General features: G+C 42.7%; 1 protein-coding gene and 1 long non-coding RNA gene across 4 annotated transcripts in view; one reads left to right on the top strand and one right to left on the bottom strand.

Moving 5' to 3' along the window:
- Positions 1–20,282, bottom strand: part of LOC146975628 (kinase suppressor of Ras 1-like) — a 49,548-nt gene continuing 29,266 nt past the window's right edge. For all 3 annotated transcript variants that reach the window (XM_085794835.1, XM_085794837.1, XM_085794836.1), the window contains 18 exons: positions 20,035–20,182; positions 19,580–19,940; positions 18,835–18,992; positions 18,656–18,722; positions 16,730–16,813; positions 16,530–16,591; positions 14,054–14,166; positions 13,750–13,933; positions 12,500–12,557; positions 10,980–11,034; positions 9,092–9,343; positions 7,751–7,947; positions 7,549–7,645; positions 5,573–5,706; positions 5,343–5,474; positions 4,051–4,186; positions 2,286–2,419; positions 1–1,702 (listed from right to left, as the gene is read on the bottom strand). In XM_085794835.1, the coding sequence (XP_085650961.1) occupies positions 1,597–1,702; positions 2,286–2,419; positions 4,051–4,186; positions 5,343–5,474; positions 5,573–5,706; positions 7,549–7,645; positions 7,751–7,947; positions 9,092–9,343; positions 10,980–11,034; positions 12,500–12,557; positions 13,750–13,933; positions 14,054–14,166; positions 16,530–16,591; positions 16,730–16,813; positions 18,656–18,722; positions 18,835–18,992; positions 19,580–19,940; positions 20,035–20,182 (2,478 nt within the window). In that variant the 3' untranslated portion in view covers positions 1–1,596. The remainder of the gene's footprint in view (positions 1,703–2,285; positions 2,420–4,050; positions 4,187–5,342; positions 5,475–5,572; positions 5,707–7,548; positions 7,646–7,750; positions 7,948–9,091; positions 9,344–10,979; positions 11,035–12,499; positions 12,558–13,749; positions 13,934–14,053; positions 14,167–16,529; positions 16,592–16,729; positions 16,814–18,655; positions 18,723–18,834; positions 18,993–19,579; positions 19,941–20,034; positions 20,183–20,282) is intronic.
- LOC146975629 (uncharacterized) lies at positions 9,951–19,367 on the top strand. Its single transcript, XR_015037447.1, has 2 exons — positions 9,951–10,056; positions 19,264–19,367. It is a non-coding gene; the product is annotated as an uncharacterized LOC146975629 (long non-coding RNA).

The following is a 20,282-nucleotide window of genomic DNA, read 5'->3' as shown; positions in this document are numbered from 1 at the left end:
GAGATCAGCTTTAATGTCTACAGTTGTTCAGACCAGCAGTATCAACAAATCCTGTACAAAAAATACTCTACAGATCAACCCCCCCCTTTCCTTTCCCCCTCCTCCCCCCTCAAAAAAACAAAACAATAACAAAATAAAACACCAAACATCAGCTGACAACAGTTTCCACATTGTCTAAAAAAAAAAAAAAATCTATACATAAATATGAACGCAGTACCGGTCCAAGTGAAAACTCTGCATATTAAATACAACCTCCAGCACTTTATATACATACACACCTGCATTGATTGATCACTTTACCTGTGAGGCTCATAGACATTCAGACGCGTTCAGTGGGTGTGTGTTGTGCTCCACTCACACACACACACACACACACACACACACACAGTACCACTTCCTGTTCACCAAAAACAAAGGAAGTGGTGACACAGGAACACACACACACACGCGCACACACACACACACACACACACACACACACACACACACACACACACACACACACACTGCTGCGGTAACACAACACATTTCTTATTCTCGGAATTGTTTTCCAGTGTTGAGCTCATTAAGTACTCATTGGCGTTATTGATCGATCAGAACATTTCATCTATTTGCTACAGCGCCATCAAACAAAAGCAAAGCTGCCCCCCCCCCTCCAAACACCCCCAAGAGAAACACCTGCTCACTAACGCCTGAGTGTTTGAGTTGTCATCGTTCTGGTAAAGTCTCCTGATGTGAAGATTGAAATACTGTAGAGCAGTGGTTCTCAAAGTGGGGTCCGGGGACCCCTATGGGTCCTTGAGAGGGTTCAAAGGGGTCCCCAACTTTTTCTTGAAATTTTACCACTTTTTTTTCCAGAAATATTACATTTTTTTCTCTAGAAATCGCTCACATTTTTATTCCAAAAATTCACACCATTGGCCCTAATTTGAACGTACATTGACTAAAAAAAGTAACGTTATTCAGTCTTGGAACAAAATTTGTATATTTCTGGTGTTTGTTTCAAAATTTTGTCCAATGGGGGGGGATGGACCGTGGTCTAATTTGTGTCAGTTTAGGGGTCCTTGATGTAAAAGACTTTGAGAAGCACTGCTGTAGAGTATTGGTTATTTATCAGATATAATTTCATCGGCTGCTCTGAGATCTGTTCGACCAGGGTTGGACAAAAAACATTAAATTCACCTCCACCTGATCAGAGCAGAGACAGAAATCTTAGCGACAGTGTCTCAAAATCTGTAATAATGAAATCTAATTTGCATGGAGAAACGGCTACGGAAGCCCTGAAATATGATATGATGTAGATTTGCAAATTGGGCGACGCATTTGTCCATTGAAATAAATGTTATATTTTACATCTGTAACATCTGTAACCACGACTCAGATGCAAAGATTTACATTCACAGCAGCAGCTTTTTCTCAAGAGATTTTCACCATCTTATGATTTGATACCAAATTATTCAACAACAATCGCAAAGGTTTCTTGTTGTTTCTCAAGAAAGGTTTTCAGTTTTTTTAACGACATAAATATCAGACAAGGGGTTTTTCTGTATTTGCTCAATCCAGTACAAATTTTGTGACATTTTCAGTTTCACCCTCTCAGCTGCTGAACTTGTACATGTAGGGACAGTGAGCGTTAAGGCCCTGGTGACAGTGATCGCTCAGACAGTGGTGGTGGTGGTGATGATGAGGATGATCCCAGGACCTTCACCAGCAGAAGGAGAACGACGGGAAGCAGAGCGGAAAACCAGGATCGGTGGGAAAACAAGAGGGAAGAAGAAGAGAGGGAGAGAACGTAGGATCCAAGGGAGACGGCGGAGATCGGGCACAGCAGGAACAGGAACAGGAACAGGAGGAAGATCGGCCGACGACCGGCGGACAGGAAGTGAAGAGGAGGAGAAAGAAGAAGTGATTCTCAGAAACAGAAGATAAAGGAAACTTCAGACTGTGAGAAAGACGGAGGATGAAGATGAAGATGAAGGAGAGCAGAGAGGTCAGAGGTCACAGCAGAAAAGATCTCTCGCACTCAGCAGGACAAATTCACAATATTCACATTTATCTATAAAAAGAAAAAGAAAAATCTATTTACAACATTTCTGTATTCTAAAACCACCTTGAACTCATCTCTCACTTCCTGCTTCCCTGACATTAACAAATATGGATTCTGACGCCTCGATGCCGTCTTCTCCCTTTTTTTATTTTTATTTTTTAAATTGATAATTGGTGTGATGGGTTGCTGCAGGCTGCTTCGCCCCTGGATCGCGTATCGCTCTGGTTATGATACGTACTCGTTGGTCTTCCAGAAGTGTCCCGGGTGAGACAGGCGGCGGTTCAGCTTGGGAAGCTTCTCCAACATGTCGGCCAGCTGGGTGAAGGTCGGCCGGTCGTCGCGCTCCGGCGACCAGCAGGCCGACAGGATCTCCTGCCCACCGGGGAGGGAGAGGAAGATGGTTAACATCTGACACAAGAGCTCAAGTTTTTAAAGGGGAATTGCCGTTTTTACAACCTGGACCTTATTTCTAGCATAAAATACGATCATTTACTCACCCAGATAACTTTGGTGTCATTACAAGTCGTTCCGAGGAAATTAGCTCCAGCCGAGAGCTGCGTATATCCGTGTGTAATGTGAGTCTACAGGGCAGCAGAATGCAGCCTCTAAATAACACATTATCTGCCGCGAAACTCCTTCATTTCACCAATATTTTGTTATCATACGCAAGTGCTATTCCCCTCTGAGTCCGGGGTTAGCTGTTATCAACATCCGGGGTCTGTAGGTTGACCTACTGACCTCTGACCTGGATGATGTCACGGCTCATTCTGATAATAATCATTCTGCTTTGGCATTCGGGTCCATTTTTATCTCAACTAGCCGGAGCTTTAGTGAGTCCAGGTTGAGGAGAGGAAGCCTGTGGAAGCTGAACTTCATCCAGCTGCTCATTTTGTTCTGACAAGTCGGAAACACTCAGAAACAAAACGTAGCATTAGCGGTAGCAACAAGCCGCGGCGGGCAGCGGTCGGAGATGACATCATCCAGGTCAGAGGTCAGTAGGTCAACCTACAGACCCTGAATGTTGATAACAGCTAACCCCGGACTCAGAGGGGAATAGCACTAGCCTATCATAACAAAATATTGGTGAAATGAACGAGTTTCGCGGCAGATAATGTGTTATTTAGAGGCTCCATTCTGCTGCCCCGTGTACTCGCATTAAACGTATACGCGGCTCTCAGCTGGAGCTAATTTCGTCAGAACGACTTGTAATGACACCAAAGTTATCTGGGTGAGTAAATGATCGTATTTTATGCTAGAAATAAGCTCCAGATTGTAAAAAATGGCAACACCTTGACCACAAACTCGCACATGCATGTGATTCATCTGATGTGTCAAACGATGCTGCTAAAACAGAGTCTGCAGCTCCACAGCTAGTTTCGATTTGACTCTGGGAACAACAGGAAGTCCTGAGAGTCCTGATAATGAGTAAGTAGGTTAAAAGGGAGCTGTGGAGTCCAAGTGGCTAAAGCTTTATTAACATGTGGTAAAACTTATGAACTCCCTAAGTTGAATAAGTTTATCTCCTTCTTGCCTGTGTCTCTAAAGGGTCTGGACACACTGGGTGGAGTGGGAACATGTTTCCTGTTTGTCTCCCGACTGACCGGAGGACACACAATGACCTGCAGCTTCACTTCCTGCTGCTACAGTAACATGAAGCTGACACGATCATATTATAAGGATAAAATGTGTTCACTATAGGTCAAAGTAATACTTCACTAATGGTTGCAATATTTCTGAATAATCTTGCTGCTGGAACATACAGTGTCACAGTGACTATCGCCTCAACTTCCTTCCTGGGTCTTGGGGAGTTTGACCACATGCAGTAAGCTGTACAGTAATTACAGAGCTGCATGGAGCCATATGCACTGTTTCAACTTGAAAGATGTCTATAAAAAGTTGTTGTGTGTATATAATATTGAATACATTTATTTTAGCTCTACATATAACAATAACAGTTTTATTTCCTACATTACTGTTTGAATGAACCTTAAATCCAGACCTACCGTGACCTCCTTGCCCAGGTTGGCGTCTGCCAGCACCTTCTTGATGCCCTCGCCGCTGCCCACCTGCCAGATTTTAGCCTCCACAGGTTGGTTGGTGATGGGCCAGTCTCCGACCTGCAGCTCGTACCAGACGGTGCTGAAAACACGACACGACACAAGAAATCACATCAGGGAAATAAAATTTTAAAAATGTATATATCTTCTACAAATATCCGTGTCTACAGTATGTGAAGCTGAGTAAAGACGACATCTGAAGCTCATGGACTTCAGGACTTGAATGTGTGTGGAGCAGGTGAGGCTGCGTTCATGAACTGAACTGTTAATGATACAACAAAAAACTGACTAGAGCATCAGCAGTAGTAGCTGGAAATTTGCAACTGATACATGATAGCCTACATTAGCTTTTGCATCATCAGTAATACTGTAGCTCTGGCATCTGGTGCATTAGCATTGAAATTTGCAACTGGTACGTTAGCATTTGCATCATTAGCATATAGCTTTAGATTAGAAACTTGTGCAGTAGCATTAGCTGGTGCATTAGCTTTAGCATCTGGTGCTTTAGCATTAAATAACTGGTACGGCATCATTAGCATTAACCTTTAGAAACTTGTGCATAGAATTTGCATTTACATTCAGTGCATCAGCATTCAATTTGCAACTGATTAGCTTTCATTAGAAATAACTATATTAGAAATAACTGGTGCATTAGCATTACATTTTGCAACTGACACACTGGCTTTTAAATCACTAGCATTAGCACTAGCAACTTGTGCAAAACAAACTAAAAACCAAGTATTGAGAGTGAGAGTCACGTGCCGATTTGGTCTGATCTGGGCGGGGTTTGAGCTTTTTACAGTCTATATGGGTTTGAGCCGGTCGGCCATGATGGAAGGAGACGCTATCGGTTGCCAGGGGCAACATCATCAGAACATCACAGAGACGCGACTAAATTCTAACTTTTTTTTGCGCCAACAGATCAACAAATTACAAGAAAGAATAAGGAGAAAGTAAATCACTGGAGCAGTTTTTAACACAGCAGTGATTTCCGGCATTGTAAAACAGTAAATTACGGAGTAGACGATTTTGTTTTGCCCATAGACTAGTCTTTTGCCGCCGGAAATCCTTCCATCATGGCGGAGAAGGGGGGTGGGGCTCTGAGCTGTGACGACAACTCCTCACTCTCAATAGGAACTCATGACACACTACTGTAAGTCGTTGTTAATGTAACAATGTCTTCAATATTTTTGAAATTTAGCACAAACTGAGCATTAATAACAATCATCAGTCAATACCCAAATGCGTAGACATCAGCAGCTTTGGAGAACGGCAGCTGGTCCTCGTTGACCTCTGGGCTCATCTGTCGAACAATCTCTGGAGCCAGGTAGTAGATCCAGCCCTGAGGTATCCGCAACACATTCTTTCGTCTAAACACACACACGTAAAGACACACACACGCATGTAAACTCAGTGCAGATGAAACAACAACTCTGTAGCCGTAGTAGACGCGTCGCTTCTCTCCTACCTTCCTTCCTGCACCACCCCCGACATCCCAAACAGGCCGAAGTCTGTGATCACCACCTTGTTGGTGTCGTAGAAGATGTTCTTGGACTTCAGGTCCTTGTGAACGATGCCTTTGGCGTGGAGATAACCCATTCCCTGGAGGACAGATGGATTAGTTTTAACACAATATATTTCTAATATAAGATTAAGATCAGATTGATGGCCTTTATTGTCCAATGGATATTTGTTTTTGCAGTCTGTCATTACATAAAGACACAGACACAATGCACAAACACAATGAGAAACAGCCCACCTCTTAAACAACCAACATATACAGTGTAATGCAAAAGTTTGGGCACCCCTGGTCAAAATTAGATATGCACAGCTCAGCAAGTGGAAGTGATCTCCAAAAGACATAAAGTTAAACATGAAACACTCTTTTGCAATATTTTCAGTAACATCAGTGTGTTATTTTAGTTTTCTACAGTTTTAGAGTGAAAAGGGGAAACAAAGCAGCAGCCTGCGACAGAATGGGAAACCCAGGAGACTTGAGCTCTCAGATAACTTTGACCAAGGTATCAGACAAGATATTTACTATTTACACACTGTGATAGATTCCAAAGGGACAGCTACTAGCTACTAACTATGGAGGGGCCCAAACCTTTGCTGAGGGCCCTTTTCCTTTTCTGTCATTGTGAAAATGGAATAGATGAAAATAAAAAATTATATTGTTTAAAATGTACGGGGAATGTGTCATCTGTAACTTTATGTCTTTTAGAGATAATTTCATCTTCCACTTGCTGAACTGTTCACATTAACAGAAATATTGACCAGGGGGGGACAAACATTTGTATGACACTGTATAAGGTCACACACACACAAACCGTGTTGGGACAGTGCATATTTGTTGGGTCATAGGTTAAAGTAACGGTTGGTCATGGTTGTGTGGGTTTGAGGAAGTGGGTACAGTGAGTCTGCAGGAAACATTTGTTCCTGTAATTTCCGTATTTCCCAGTCAAAGTGAGGAGGTTTTTGCTCACAGTCACACACACTTTGGGTTTGTAGATTAAACTTTGGGTTAAAGGTTCAGGTTGGACTCAGGCTTTCAGCTGTGGTTACAGTTTGGATAAAGAATGCGTTATGTAATCGAATGTGTGTGAGGGTGGGAAACATGACGTTATGCATCCCGTAAAAAAAACTTTTTCAAAAAAAAGTTTGAAATAACTGGTAAGAAACCTGTGACCTTATTAGCACTGTTTTGTTTAAATCATCAGATTTTCCTGAGATAAACCTTCTTTAAAAGGATAGTTCAACATTTTGTCAAATTGGCCCATTGCCATAATCCCTATAGTCATAGCAGTAGGTTTGTTACCTTTATTTGTCTGTGCAAGCTATTTTTAGAACGGCGGAGCAGAGCTGCTCAGAGCTACGCTACGGAGGCTAATGGGATTTCTTGGTTTCCCTCATCAAATACACAATCCAACAACTCCACAACGCTCTGGTGGACAAGTTGTGACCTGCACATTCACCACGCTATGAGATAATAACAGAACGTTACCAGACAGAGTTGTTTTAGAGGGAAATTCAGAGACTGCTTGCTGAAAAACTGTCCCTGAAGGCAACACACATCAGCAGTTTTGCATGAATTTCCCTCTAAAACAACTCTGTCTGGTAACGTTGTGTTATTATCTCATAGCGTGGTGAATGTGCAGGTCACAACTTGTCCACCAGAGCGTTTTGGAGTTGTTGGATTGTGTATTTGATGAGTTTGATGAGGTGAAACCAAGAAATCCCATGAGCCTCCGTAGCGTAGCTCTGAGCAGCTCACGGCTCTGCTCCGCCGTTCTAAAAATAGCTTGCACAGACAAATAAAGGTAACAAACCTACTGCTATGACTATAGGGATTATGGCAATGGGCCAATTTGCCAAAATGTTGAACTATCCCTTTAAACAAAATCAATACTAATGAGGAGCAGTTTGTTAAATAACATATCTCACCTTTACGATATCCTGTGCAATCTGTCGGGTTTTATTGATGTCGAGCATGTGACCTCGCTCTCTGACGACAGAGTACAAAGTCGAACCTTTACAGAAGCTGCAGAGGAAAACACAGGACATAAACATGAGTGAGTGAAACCGGACACCACAGGAAAGCGAGTGAAAACCTGCTGTGACCAGTGGCGATCGTCTACAGTCGTACATGGTGATGATGGCGAGGTGGGGCGGGGCCATGCAGGCGCCCATGAACAGGACGACGTTCTCGTGCCGGGTCTGTCTGTAGTTCATCACCTCCTTCTTGAAGAGCTTCAGGTGATCCTGGTTGTTGCCGTCGATCTCCATGAGGCGGATGGCCACGTCGCCGTGCCACCGGCCCTTGTGCACCTTCCCCCATCGGCCCTGCACAACCAAACAGAGTCAGTCAGTGAAGACTAGACAGTCCTTCCTGTTGGCATTACCTGCCACACAGGTGTGACATAAATAAACAATTAAGATTACTTCAGTACTCAACTACACTGCAAAAACTCTGAAATCTTACCAAGAATATTTGTCTTGTTTCTAGTCAAAATGTCATTTCTAGTCAAAACAAATCTAATTATACCTAAAATAAGTATACATATACATACATAGTTATACATAAAAAGTAGCTTTTTTTTTACTTATTTCAAGCCTATTTCCACTTGAAATAAGTAGAAAAATCTGATAGTGGAGCAAGTTTTTCTTTATTATTACAAGCACAAAAAAACAAGTGAAAATTTGTTTGAAACAAGTCAAAATTATCTAAGAACAAGTTAATTTTTAGGTGATGAGTCTTATTTAATGTTGAAAGAGATTAGTTTTGACTAGACATTAGACATTTTGACAAGAAATAAGACAAATATTCTTGGAAAGATTTTGAATTTTTGCAGTGTATATATCGCTCTTCGTCTCATTGCCCAAGCCTTTTCAAGAAATATGCAAATATATTCAACTGAAAAAGATGTTTTAGCTTCTAAGCAGAACACAAAAGAACACAAAATACCTCCATGCCGCTTGTATGTAAGGTCCGTCTTGTATTGAAATTGTCCTGAAAAAAATTTAGTCCTCTTCCCGGTTCGTCAAATTTGGACGAACAGGGAAGAGGAGCTTCGAGAAGCTTCCGCTACAAACAAGCTTGAAATATAGACTTATTTAATTTTTTTCGGGACAACTTCGCATTTCGGGGCTTCAATACAAGACGGACATTACGAGCAGCATGGAGGTATTTGGATGTTTTTTGGTGTGTCTTTTTGTTACGAAGACAGTTGGTATCCATTTTCAACCGTTATATGGACATGCACTGCTACGCCGAGACCCCCTGTAACTCAGAGAAGCCACGGAGGACTCTGAAACTTCTCCCAGCCCTTAGTCGACATGAGGGTGAGTAGATAATGAGTGAAATTTTGAGTGAACCATCCCTTTAATACTTTAATCTCCACTTTCTCTTTGTTATAATAACGGTCTTCATATCCAGCTCTCAGCAGGATGTCATACGTGTCCCTGTCCCGTGTGTGTGTGTCGTCACCTGGCCGATGAGCTCCCCCAGCTGCAGCTGCTCGTATGGGATGTCCCACTCCTGCAGGTAGACGCTGGTCTGACTGGCTTTACGGGAGATGGGGCCGCCCCTGAAGCGGCCGACGGCGCCGCGGCGGCAGATGGTCGACGGCAGGTCCTCCAGTCCGTCGTGTGCGTCCTCGCCGCCGTCCTCGGCGCTGAAGCTCTTCTTACTGCTGCGACGGTCGTCCTCGGCCGGGTCGTCCTCCTCAGCCTCCTCCTCCTGGGACAGACAGGACAACGAGGGAAATTAGACCAAACACTTCCTGTTGTGCTTTTATTTTGAAGGGCTGATCCATGAGAAGATCTAAAAAAAAAAACCTTTGCAGTGTAATTTTCTATCTTCTCTCTGGAGCTCTAGTAACAACAGGCCGGTGTCAGCCAATCAGAAGAGAGGAGGCTCTGAGCCTTTCCTCTGATATCTAGTCTGGGCCCGTTGACTCGCTGTTTTGGTAAGCAGCCGGAACAAGGGCTGGACAAGGGTCAAAATAAAAGCACCAAGCTAATAAAATGCGTTGAAACTCTTTAATTTAAGGAATATAATTTACAAGGAAGTCCCAGAGCCATTGAGTTAACCTTTTTCTTTTATTGTATTACAAGTTATTGTCTATTTTATAAGTTTTCTGTTGGTGAACACTTTTACTTTGGTGAATTTGATGATTTCTGGATCCGCTAGAAGACGGGGAACCAGACTGCAGACAAAATTCATAGTAAACAGAAACCAGGCTCTTCTCCTCTCTGAAGAGCCTGGTGACGCGAGGCTACTCTGATAAGCTGACTGTTTTTTTCTGAGTGATCCAATAAAAATAAAGTAGAGCAGATTTCAAAATAAAACACTCAGAGAAACCAAATCCTGCAAAGTGTTGGATGGTGGGTCCAGGTGGTGGGGGCGTGGCTTGGTGACTGCTTTGTTGTGACATCACAAAGTCGCAGGAAGTCCTGACGGCTGGTTTGAATTAATTAATTAATTAAATTAAATAAGAATTTGTATATTTCACAATTCAGGATTTTACATATTTCTTCATTTAATTTATCTTAAATATCAAAAATGTATCTTTGTTACGTGTTTATCATGACACAAGACATTTACCTACTACTGTATAACTACAGGAACTGCTCTAACTTCCTCTGATGATGAAACATTGTCATAAATCAGTGGTTCTCAACTGGTGGGTTGGGACCCAAAAGTGGGTCGCGGACAGCTGGTCAAAAAAGTAAATAATATTTAATGCACATCTGATGTTGGACATGTCTTTTATTTTGAAAAATAACTTATTTTGAAAGGCACACGAGACACGTGAACACATGCAGTTGTAATGGTCCTCCTCAGTTTCTTATTATTTGCTCCATTTGCTCTGAATGCAAAGATATCAGTTTCTTATTAATGTGGCCTGAATGCAGTGAATCTTGTTTTGTTTTGTGGGTCTTTATTTTGTGCAATTTGATATTTATTCACTTTTGTGAACATGCTCTGAATGCAGAGATGCATTAGAAGTTAAATATATTGTTTTGTTGGTCTCCATTTTGTGCAGTTTGACATTTTTTTATTCACTTCCGTACATGCAGTTGTCATGGTAACTCCTCAGTTTCATTCATGTGCCCTGAAATGCACTTTGCTCAATAAAGAGCAAAATGAGTTTTTAAATTTTAAATTCTTGGTTTGAATTCTATTCAGTGGGTCGCGACTTAATGACCATGGGAAAATGTGGGTCCCAGAGTGAGACTAGTTGAGAACCCCTGTCATAAATGAACTGTCAGTTCATTTAAACCACATTGTCTTTGAATAACTCAGGTTGATGGTGTGTCAGTTTCATTTCTCCTTTTCACTGATGCATGTGTGTGTGATTGTGAACGCTCACCCGTCCTGTGTCTGCAGCTGGGAGCTGAGTGTCGCCGGTCGACGTCTGTGACGCTCTGAGAACAAAAAGACCACAGGGAGTAGAAATAATAATCTTCAAGACTGAGTGACTCTCTGAACAGGAGAAAGTGAAACCTAAAGTGAATTATCTGTGTTTATATATAAATTCCTCCCAAACGTTCACATTCATCATCTTCATCCAAGTTATAACAATAAACAAACACAATCTATTTTAACTAACAACTGAAGTTCTTGTTTGTATTGAACACATCATTCAAACTGTCACTGGGACCAGACGACACCTTCATCACTCTGTGGTTTCTCTCTCTGTAGACGTTTCCTGCTAAAACCGTCTGATCGATAAAAACAAGTTGTGCGAGTTGTGACTTAGATGAAGATCAAATCAGATTTGATCAGTAATTTATGTAGAAAAGCAGATTCAGAGAATGTACACACTGGTTTCACAAAAAAAAAATCTGACAGTGATAAATAACACAAAACAAACACAACATAAAAACACTTCTTCATTATTACCGTACTGTTAAATACTATGATCTATGTGTGTATCAAAATCTGCTACAAATCACAGTCGACTCCTGCACTTCCCTATAGTCATAGCAGTAGGTTCGTTACCTTTAATTGTCGGTGCAAACTATTTTTAGAACGGCGGAGCAGAGCCGTGAGCTGCTCAGAGCTACGCTACGGAGGCTCATGGGATTTCTTGGTTTCCTTCATCAAACTCATCAAATACACAATCCAACAACTCCACAAGGCTCTGGTTGACAAGTTGTGACCTGCACATTCACCACGCTATGAGATAATAACACAACGTTACCAGACAGAGTTGTTTTAGAGGGAAATTCATGCAAAACTGCTGATGCGCATTGCGTTCAGGGACAGTTTTTCAGCAAGCAGTCTCTGTATTTACCCTGTATTTACCTCGAAAACGGCTCAGTTTCGTAACGTCCCATTATTATCTCATAGCGTGGTGATTGTGCAGGTCACAACTTGTCCACGAAAGCGTTTTGGAGTTTTGGGATTTTGTATTTGATGAGTTTGATGAGGGAAACCAAGAAATCCCATGAGCCTCCGTAGCGTAGCTCTGAGCAGCTCACGGCTCTGCTCCGCCGTTCTAAAAATAGTTTGCACCGACAATTAAAGGTAACGAACCTACTGCTATAGGGATTATGGCAATGGGCCAATTTGCCAAAATGTTGAACTATCCCTTTAAAGAGCTTCTGGCTCTTTTCAGGCTGCACTTGAAAATAAGAATTTTGTTCTTAATTTGCTTGCCTGGGTAAATAAAGGTTAAATAGAAAAAATAAAATAAAAGTTCAGCACACACAGTAGCATCATCAACACATTGACAGTGGTGTAAAACTCAGCCTGCTGTCGCCCTCTGGTGGACAAACTGTGTCACTGTTTCTAGTTTTCTATTATTGACTTCTATCATGTTTAATATCAGATGGTTCATTGTCATGTCAGTGTGTCAGCGGTGGTGGTGGTGGTGTGTTCTCTTACCCAGACTCGTAGTAGCTGCCCGGCTGTTGAACAGATGTGTGTGAGGAGGCAGGAACATCTGGTGGAAAACAAACCTTCACTTCACTGCAGGAATTCTCCTCATGTGTTTAGACTTTCTGTGTTACTTTATACATCAGAACTAAGGATGTTAAATATTATGCTTAAAGCTTTTACAGCACTGAATGTAAAAAAATACACACATTTGTTGAAGCAAACTATTTTGAAATATTAATGCAAAGTTAAATTTTTATTCCATGAGCTTAGGAAACTGAAAAAAAGTAAAGAGGAGTTTTAAATTTAAAGTTTACGTACATAAAAATGAATAAATTAAGCTTCTAGCCCAACATCTGCCCCAGTCCATATACGTCCACATCTGGAGAGATTGGCTGTCTTTACACTACAGGCCTTGATGCCCAATTCTGATTTGTTGCCTATATCCGATTTTTTTTTGACTGTCTATTTACATGTTCTATCAGAAGTGACCCATATCTGATATCTGCATTTACACCTGAAACAACCCGCTGAAGAGGAGATTTATTAGGTCACGTTTTATTTACGTGAGTCTGGTGCTCAGATTATATATCCAACACATCACTGAAATCTGGTGTTTCTCTCACACGCTCTCTTTTTTCACACTCCCTCTTGCCCTCGGTCCGCATATAAATTAATGTTATATGAAAACAAGAACTAGTGAGGAAAAAGAACAGATGCACGGACATCCACGAAAATGAAACAGTGTAATAATTCCTGTGACAGTGACCACAGCTGGCCATGGTTGTCCAGGTCAGTGAAACATGTGGACATGGGAATTATTATTATTATTGATGACGTACGACAGGCATTGCCGGGAAAGATCCGATCTGTCTGTTTAGACTGAAGACGCATTGGCAGATATCCGATTTGTATCTGATTTATTTTCACATACTGTATAACAAGGGCCTGAATCTGATCTGACAATATCCGATTCCATGCGTATTTGTCCCGTTTACACGCCACTGAGAGGAAAAAATCGGAATCGGGCCACTTGAACCATGCAGTGTAAAGACAGCCATCGTCTCTCTGGTCCAGATGTGGAGGTGGCAGCGTGAAATCATGGTGTACAGTAGCCTATATGGGCCGAGTTTTTCTTTATCTATCTGGGATTTTACTAATTTCATTTTGAATAAAATGTTGGGGGGCCTGTTTGGATTTGCATCGTATTTGCTTCTTTCATCTCTCTCATTGTGTGTGTGTGTGTGTGTGATGCCGACCTGGGAAGTGGAAGCGGTTGTCACGGGAGACCCTCGGCGAGGCGTTTGGCTGCGGCGGCGGCGGCGTGGTGCTGACGCTCGGCGGGTTGCTCTGCTGGAAGTGAGCGGGGGAGGAGGGGGTGGAGGAGGTGGCGGAGGAGGGGTTGCTGCTGGAGTCCACGTGGCTCACACTGACCGGGGGCTCCTGCTCACACACACACACACACACACACACACACACACACACACACACACACACACGTTATTACACACAGCTCCTCGGGGCTGCAGTGCATTGTGGGCCGGCGGCGGCGGCGGCGCTCACCCTCTTGGTGATGGCCTTGGGTAAGGTGCCGTACTGCTGCGGGATCTCGGCCGTGTGGTCGATGCGGTTGTTGATGTCGGACGGCACCGACTCGGCGCGGCGCATCCTCGGCACTGAGGGGTAAACAACATCAGGAAACATCTGGTTGTTTACATCACGCTGAGTAAATAAACAATAAACAGCAGATACACAACTCGGGATGAAGCTGCAGACCGCCAAAATAAAAGCTCAGCACAGAAGCAAAGCTCTTATTGTGTAGTTTTTTTCCGTTATCTATCTATCTATCTATCTATCTATCTATCTATCTATCTATCTATCTATCTATCTATCTATCTATCTATCTATCTATCTATCTATCTATCTATCTATCTATCTATCTATCTATCTATCTATCCATCCATCCATCCATCCATCCATCCATCCATCCATCCATCCATCCATCTATATATCTGTCCATCTATCCATCCATCCATCCATCCATCCATCTATATATTTCTGTCCATCTATCCATCCATCCATCCATCCATCCATCCATCCATCCATCCATCCATCCATCCATCTATATATATCTGTCCATCTATCCATCCATCTATATATCTGTCCATCTATCCATCCATCCATCCATCCATCTATATATATCTGTCCATCTATCCATCCATCTATATATCTGTCCATCTATCTATCCATCCATCTATATATCTATCTATCCATCCATCCATCCATCCATCCATCTATCTGTCCATCTATCCATCCATCCATCCATCCATCCATCTATATATCTATCCATCCATCCATCCATCCATCTATCTGTCCATCTATCTATCCATCCATCCATCCATCCATCCATCTATATATCTGTCCATCTATCTATCTATCTATCCATCCATCCATCCATCCATCTATATATCTGTCCATCTATCCATCCATCCATCCATCCATATATATCTGTCCATCTATCCATCCATCCATCCATCCATCCATCTATATATATCTGTCCATCTATCCATCCATCTATATATCTGTCCATCTATCCATCCATCCATCCATCCATCCATCCATCTATATATATCTGTCCATCTATCCATCCATCTATATATCTGTCCATCTATCTATCCATCCATCTATATATCTATCCATCCATCCATCCATCCATCTATCTATCTGTCCATCTATCCATCCATCCATCCATCCATCCATCCATCTATATATCCATCCATCCATCCATCCATCTATCTGTCCATCTATCTATCCATCCATCCATCCATCCATCTATATATCTGTCCATCTATCCATCCATCCATCCATCCATCCATCCATCCATCCATCCATCCATCCATCCATCCATCCATCCATCCATCCATCCATCCATCCATCCATCTATATATCTGTCCATCTATCCATCCATCATCCATCCATCTATATATCTGTCCATCCATCCATCTATATATCTGTCCATCTATCCATCCATCCATCCATCATCCATCCACCCGTCTATATATCTGTCCATCCATCCATCTATCTATCCATCCATCTATATATCTGTCCATCTATCCATCCATCCATCCATCCATCTAGTATATAACTGTCCATCCAACCATCCATCTATCCATCCATCTATATATCCGTCCATCTCTGTCCATCTATCCATCCATCCATCTATCCATCCATCCATCCATCCATTGTGACGATATCTTGAGTGTTCTGAGCTGCTCTAATTACTGAGTGTGGTGATCATAATTACATTCTCTCTCTCTCTCTCTCTCTCTCTGTCACAATAACTCGCCCACACCTGCGTCAGGTGAGATCAGCTGTTGCTTCATCTCTCTGATGCTGCCGCTCGATGACATCAGACGTGAGTTTGGAAAAGTTGCAAATTGTGAAATAATAAATGAGCACCGAGCTCAGGGAAGCAAACAAGAGGATGTGAAGTCATAACAGAAGGTAAATGACCCGAAGCGGGAAAAGTTTTACTATTTCATCACTCGTCTTTGACTTGATGAAGAAGAATTATAACAAATGATCATTTAATTTGTGTTTAATTTGCTCTTTAGCCCTAATATAAGAAAAGAAACAAAAGGAAGGAGTTAGTTGGAGGATGAGAATCTGAACAAAAAAGTTGTTGTTTGTTGTTTAATTATATTTTCTGTGTTTGTTTGGAGATGTTTTGAAACATTTCTTATCATTAAATATGTAAAATGATGAGAGGAAGACAGTGGAACAGACACTACGACTTCTTTTTCTTTGTTTGATTATTCATTTATTTGTTTACTTATCTATTCAAATGTTTTTTTTCCTACTCCTTTACAATCCCTCTTGTCTTGTGTATTTTTCCAGATGTTTATTTTAAACATAAATGTAAAAATAATCTCTGTGAACATGTATATGTGAGTGTTTATGGTTTCTTTGTTAAAAAAAAATGTTGAAAAACCAATAAAGAGAGTTTAAAAAGGAAGTGAATTAAAAAAACGTGGCTTACATGTGAGGAATGAAATCCGACACGACGGAGCTTCTTTGGTGCATTTGTTGTGGCACTTTAACCTGCGAACAGATGCATGTGACATGTGAGACAATGACAAGCATTACTATCATCAAACAGAGAGTGTGTGTGTGTGTGTGTGTGTGTGTGTGTGTGTGTGTGTGTGTGTGTGTGTGTGTGTGGTGTTTACAGTCTCTTACTTGCAGTGTTTGCACTTGACACCAAACATCATGCTCTTGTGACAGACCTGACACGTCTGCGAGAGCCACGACTTGGTGGAAAACCTGCAGACGAAGAAACAAAAACATGTTTACGTCATGAAAACACAACGAGCGTTAATAACTGATGCAGATGAATATAATTTAGATTAAGTGTCAATGGTTGAACATTTGGTTTCAGTCATTCAAACAACTTTGGACGTCGGTTTAGACGTCAAATTTTGTATTTTTTTTGTTTTGATTCTAAAGGGATAGTTCAACATTTTGGCAAATTGGCCCATTGCCATAATCCCTATAGTCATAGCAGTAGGTTCATTACCTTTATTTGTCAGTGCAAGCTATTTTTAGAATGGTGGAGCAGAGCGGCGGGCTGCTCAGAGCTACGCTACGGAGGCTCATGGGATTTCTTGGTTTCCCTCATCAAACTCATCAAATACACAATCCAACAACTCCAAAACGCTGTTGTGGACAAGTTGTGACCTGCACATTCACCACACTATGAGATAATAACAGAACGTTACCAGACAGAGTTGTTTTAGAGGGAAATTCATGCAAAACCACTGATGTGTGTTGCCTTCAGGGACAGTCTCTGCATTTACCTCGAAAACGGCTCTGTTTCATGACGTTCTGTTATTATCTCATAGCGTGCTGAATGTGCAGGTCACAACTTGTCCACCAGAGCGTTGTGGAGTTGTTGGGTTGTGTATTTGATGAGTTTGATGAGGGAAACCAAGAAATTCCTTTAGCCTCCGTAGCGTAGCTCTGAGCAGCTTGCCACTCTGCTCCGCCGTTCTAAAAATATCTTGCACCGACAATTAATGGTAACGAACCTACTGCTATGACTATAGGGATTATGGCAATGGGCCAATTTGCCAAAATGTTGAACTATCCCTTTAAGCTTAAATTGCTGTTTCCCTGCTTAATGACACTGATACTGATGTGATCTGTCACTTATTAAACCAGAGTAGATTAAAATTCAGTGTTGAGTTTTGACCAAGCGATCCTGACACCTACGTAGGAGACAGAAGTATGAACCACTTAAAAACATAGTGTGGCGTCTTCTCTATTGAGGATCTTTGGCTACGGCGCTTGGGGAGGAGGGCGGAGTCTATGGGGGGAAAAAAACTGAGGAAGTGTCCGGGAAAAGTTTCTGATTATCCAGATAAAGAAGAAAGTTTGAGTTCAGAGGAAGGAGCAGAGTCTGAACAAGACTGTGCAGGATTTCATGAATTGCACTGCAGCTTCCTGATTGGCTGATTGCATGAATGCAGCAGGTGTCCACCAGGTGTGTTCATGCACAAAAGGAAAACATGTAGTTTTCAAAATTTCACCGCAGGACGTGACCTTAAAGTGTGAGTGACTCTGGTTCAGGGAAATGAAACGTGGGAATTTTTTTTACAGCGGATTTCAAAATGAAATACACTGTAAATCCTCTTCATAAAGCTGCAGTGTGATTCAGCTGCAGATTACAGCAGTGAAACATCGACTGTTAGATAAACACAGGGTCACACTGAGCTCTCCGCATTGTTCACATGCCTGGATTCTCACAGTGGCAGCTCAGACCGTCCCGGCCCGACCCTCAAACAGGAAACCACAGCCATGATACAGGAATGTTAATCAGATGGAAAAATCCCAAAACAGCTCGTGGGGATGTTTATTTTCGTAGAAGCATCACATATACAGCAAACTGCTGTTTTACACAGTTGGGAAATAAAGTTTCATTTTGATTGTTGCTCTGCTGTGAAGCTGCACTGACTCCCCGACCATTAGAAAATGTCAGACAAAGGAAAAACAACAGAGCATCACATCACTTCCTGTGTGGCCTTTCACACACACACAGCCTACACACACTAATAACAAACACGGTGTAATAATGCACAGAAACTGTCACTTTTTCCTCTGACTGACCTGTGTGTTATAGCCAGACCGATGTCTCTCCTCATGGTCTGAGGGGAACTTCTGTGCATGGTCGCGTCTGTGAGGACGAAAACACAACAGGAAGCAGTGGGTGAATGAAAACTAGAGGTGAAACAGCCTTTTTTCTTTATATATGTGTGTGTGTGTGGAGGGAAGGAGGGGGGACTGACTGTCCAGCAGAGTCGGGGTGGCCGGCATCATGTACGGGGCCGAGGCCGGGACGGGACCGGGCGTTCGGGCCGACAGCAGCGGTGACGGCAGCGAAGAGTCCTCAAAACTGTTCCCATTGATGTGAATGGCAGCGAGGACTTTGTTCTTCTTACCGGTTCTGAAAGACGGAGAGAAAGATAGAGAGAAAAAAAGGTAAAACAGAGGGACAGATATAACAGGTCAGTGTCAGCCAATCAGAAGAGAGGAGGAGGCTCTGAGCCTCTCTTCTGATTGACTGAATGTTTTCTTTAGTGAGCCAATAAAAACAGAGCAGATTTCAGAATAAAATACTCAGAGAAACCAAATCCTGCAAGTTGTTGTTGGATGGATGGTGGGTCCAGGTGGTGAGGGGGCGGGGCTTAGTTGTGACATCACAAAGTGACAGGAAGTCCTGACGGCTGGTTTTAAGGCTCAGTTTCTGAATACAGGCTGTGTGCATTTCTCTGTGGACTGAGGCTTTGATACTTTCACAGTATTAATATAGAACCTAGAGCTGCTTTATAATCACACTACACATGGACATCTACCTTTATACTGTATGGAGCTTTAATACAAACATCTACCTTTATACTGTATGGAGCTTTAATACAAACATCTACCTTTATACTGTATGGAGCTTTAACACAAACATCTACCTTTATACTGTATGGAGCTTTAATACAAACATCTTGAAAGACATGACTTCAGTATTAACTGAATTCCCACCTGTGTGTGGCCGGCTCTTCGATGCGATTGGCCAGCTGCGACTCCTGACTCTTGCTCCTCGTCAGCGCGATGTTGGGGAGGAGCTGCAGCAGTTTGCGAGACGCCTGCGGCGGCGTTTGCGAGGACTTGGAAGTCCGCGACTTAGAGTTTGTCTGCGGGCTCGGCTCCACGATGAACACGTCGCTCGTCTCGTCGGCCGCTCTCCGGTCGTCCGAACACGGCGCCAGGGATACGGAGATGGAGGGGCTGCGGCCGCTGGTGGGGGGGAGAGGGGTGGAGGGGCTGCCGGCGCTGTTGGGGGATTGGACCTCACAGTCCCGTTGGGGCTCAGATCTGCAGGAGTCGGTCCTCAGGTCTCCTCCTACAGTCCCAGAGTAAAAGGCTGCATGTTAGTGCGTCATGTTATAACACAATGCATCTCAATCTAAAAGCATCCTCTCCACTCGAGGTTTCACCTGTTTCATCGGCGCTCTTCAGACAGGAGAGGGCGGCAGTGAGGCGGGAACAGTCCTCCGAGTTGGAGCCCAGACGTCTCATCGTGTCCTGCAGCTCAGAGCTGGACATCTGCAGCAACCGGTCCACTGAGAGCTTCCCTGCTGCAGCCTGCAGGAGACAAGAGGACGACTCCGTCACCGACTGTAAGGATGCAACAAAACAACAACGAGCAAAATCTGTTCTGATAAGAATCTGCAGAGTTAAGAGA

Source organism: Trachurus japonicus, chromosome 13 (assembly GCF_045865225.1).
Source record: "Trachurus japonicus isolate A0001 chromosome 13, Traja_1.0".
Lineage (NCBI taxonomy): Eukaryota > Metazoa > Chordata > Actinopteri > Carangiformes > Carangidae > Trachurus > Trachurus japonicus.
The sequence above is the reverse complement of the archived record's forward strand: the minus strand, read 5'-3'. Positions and strand labels throughout refer to the sequence as shown.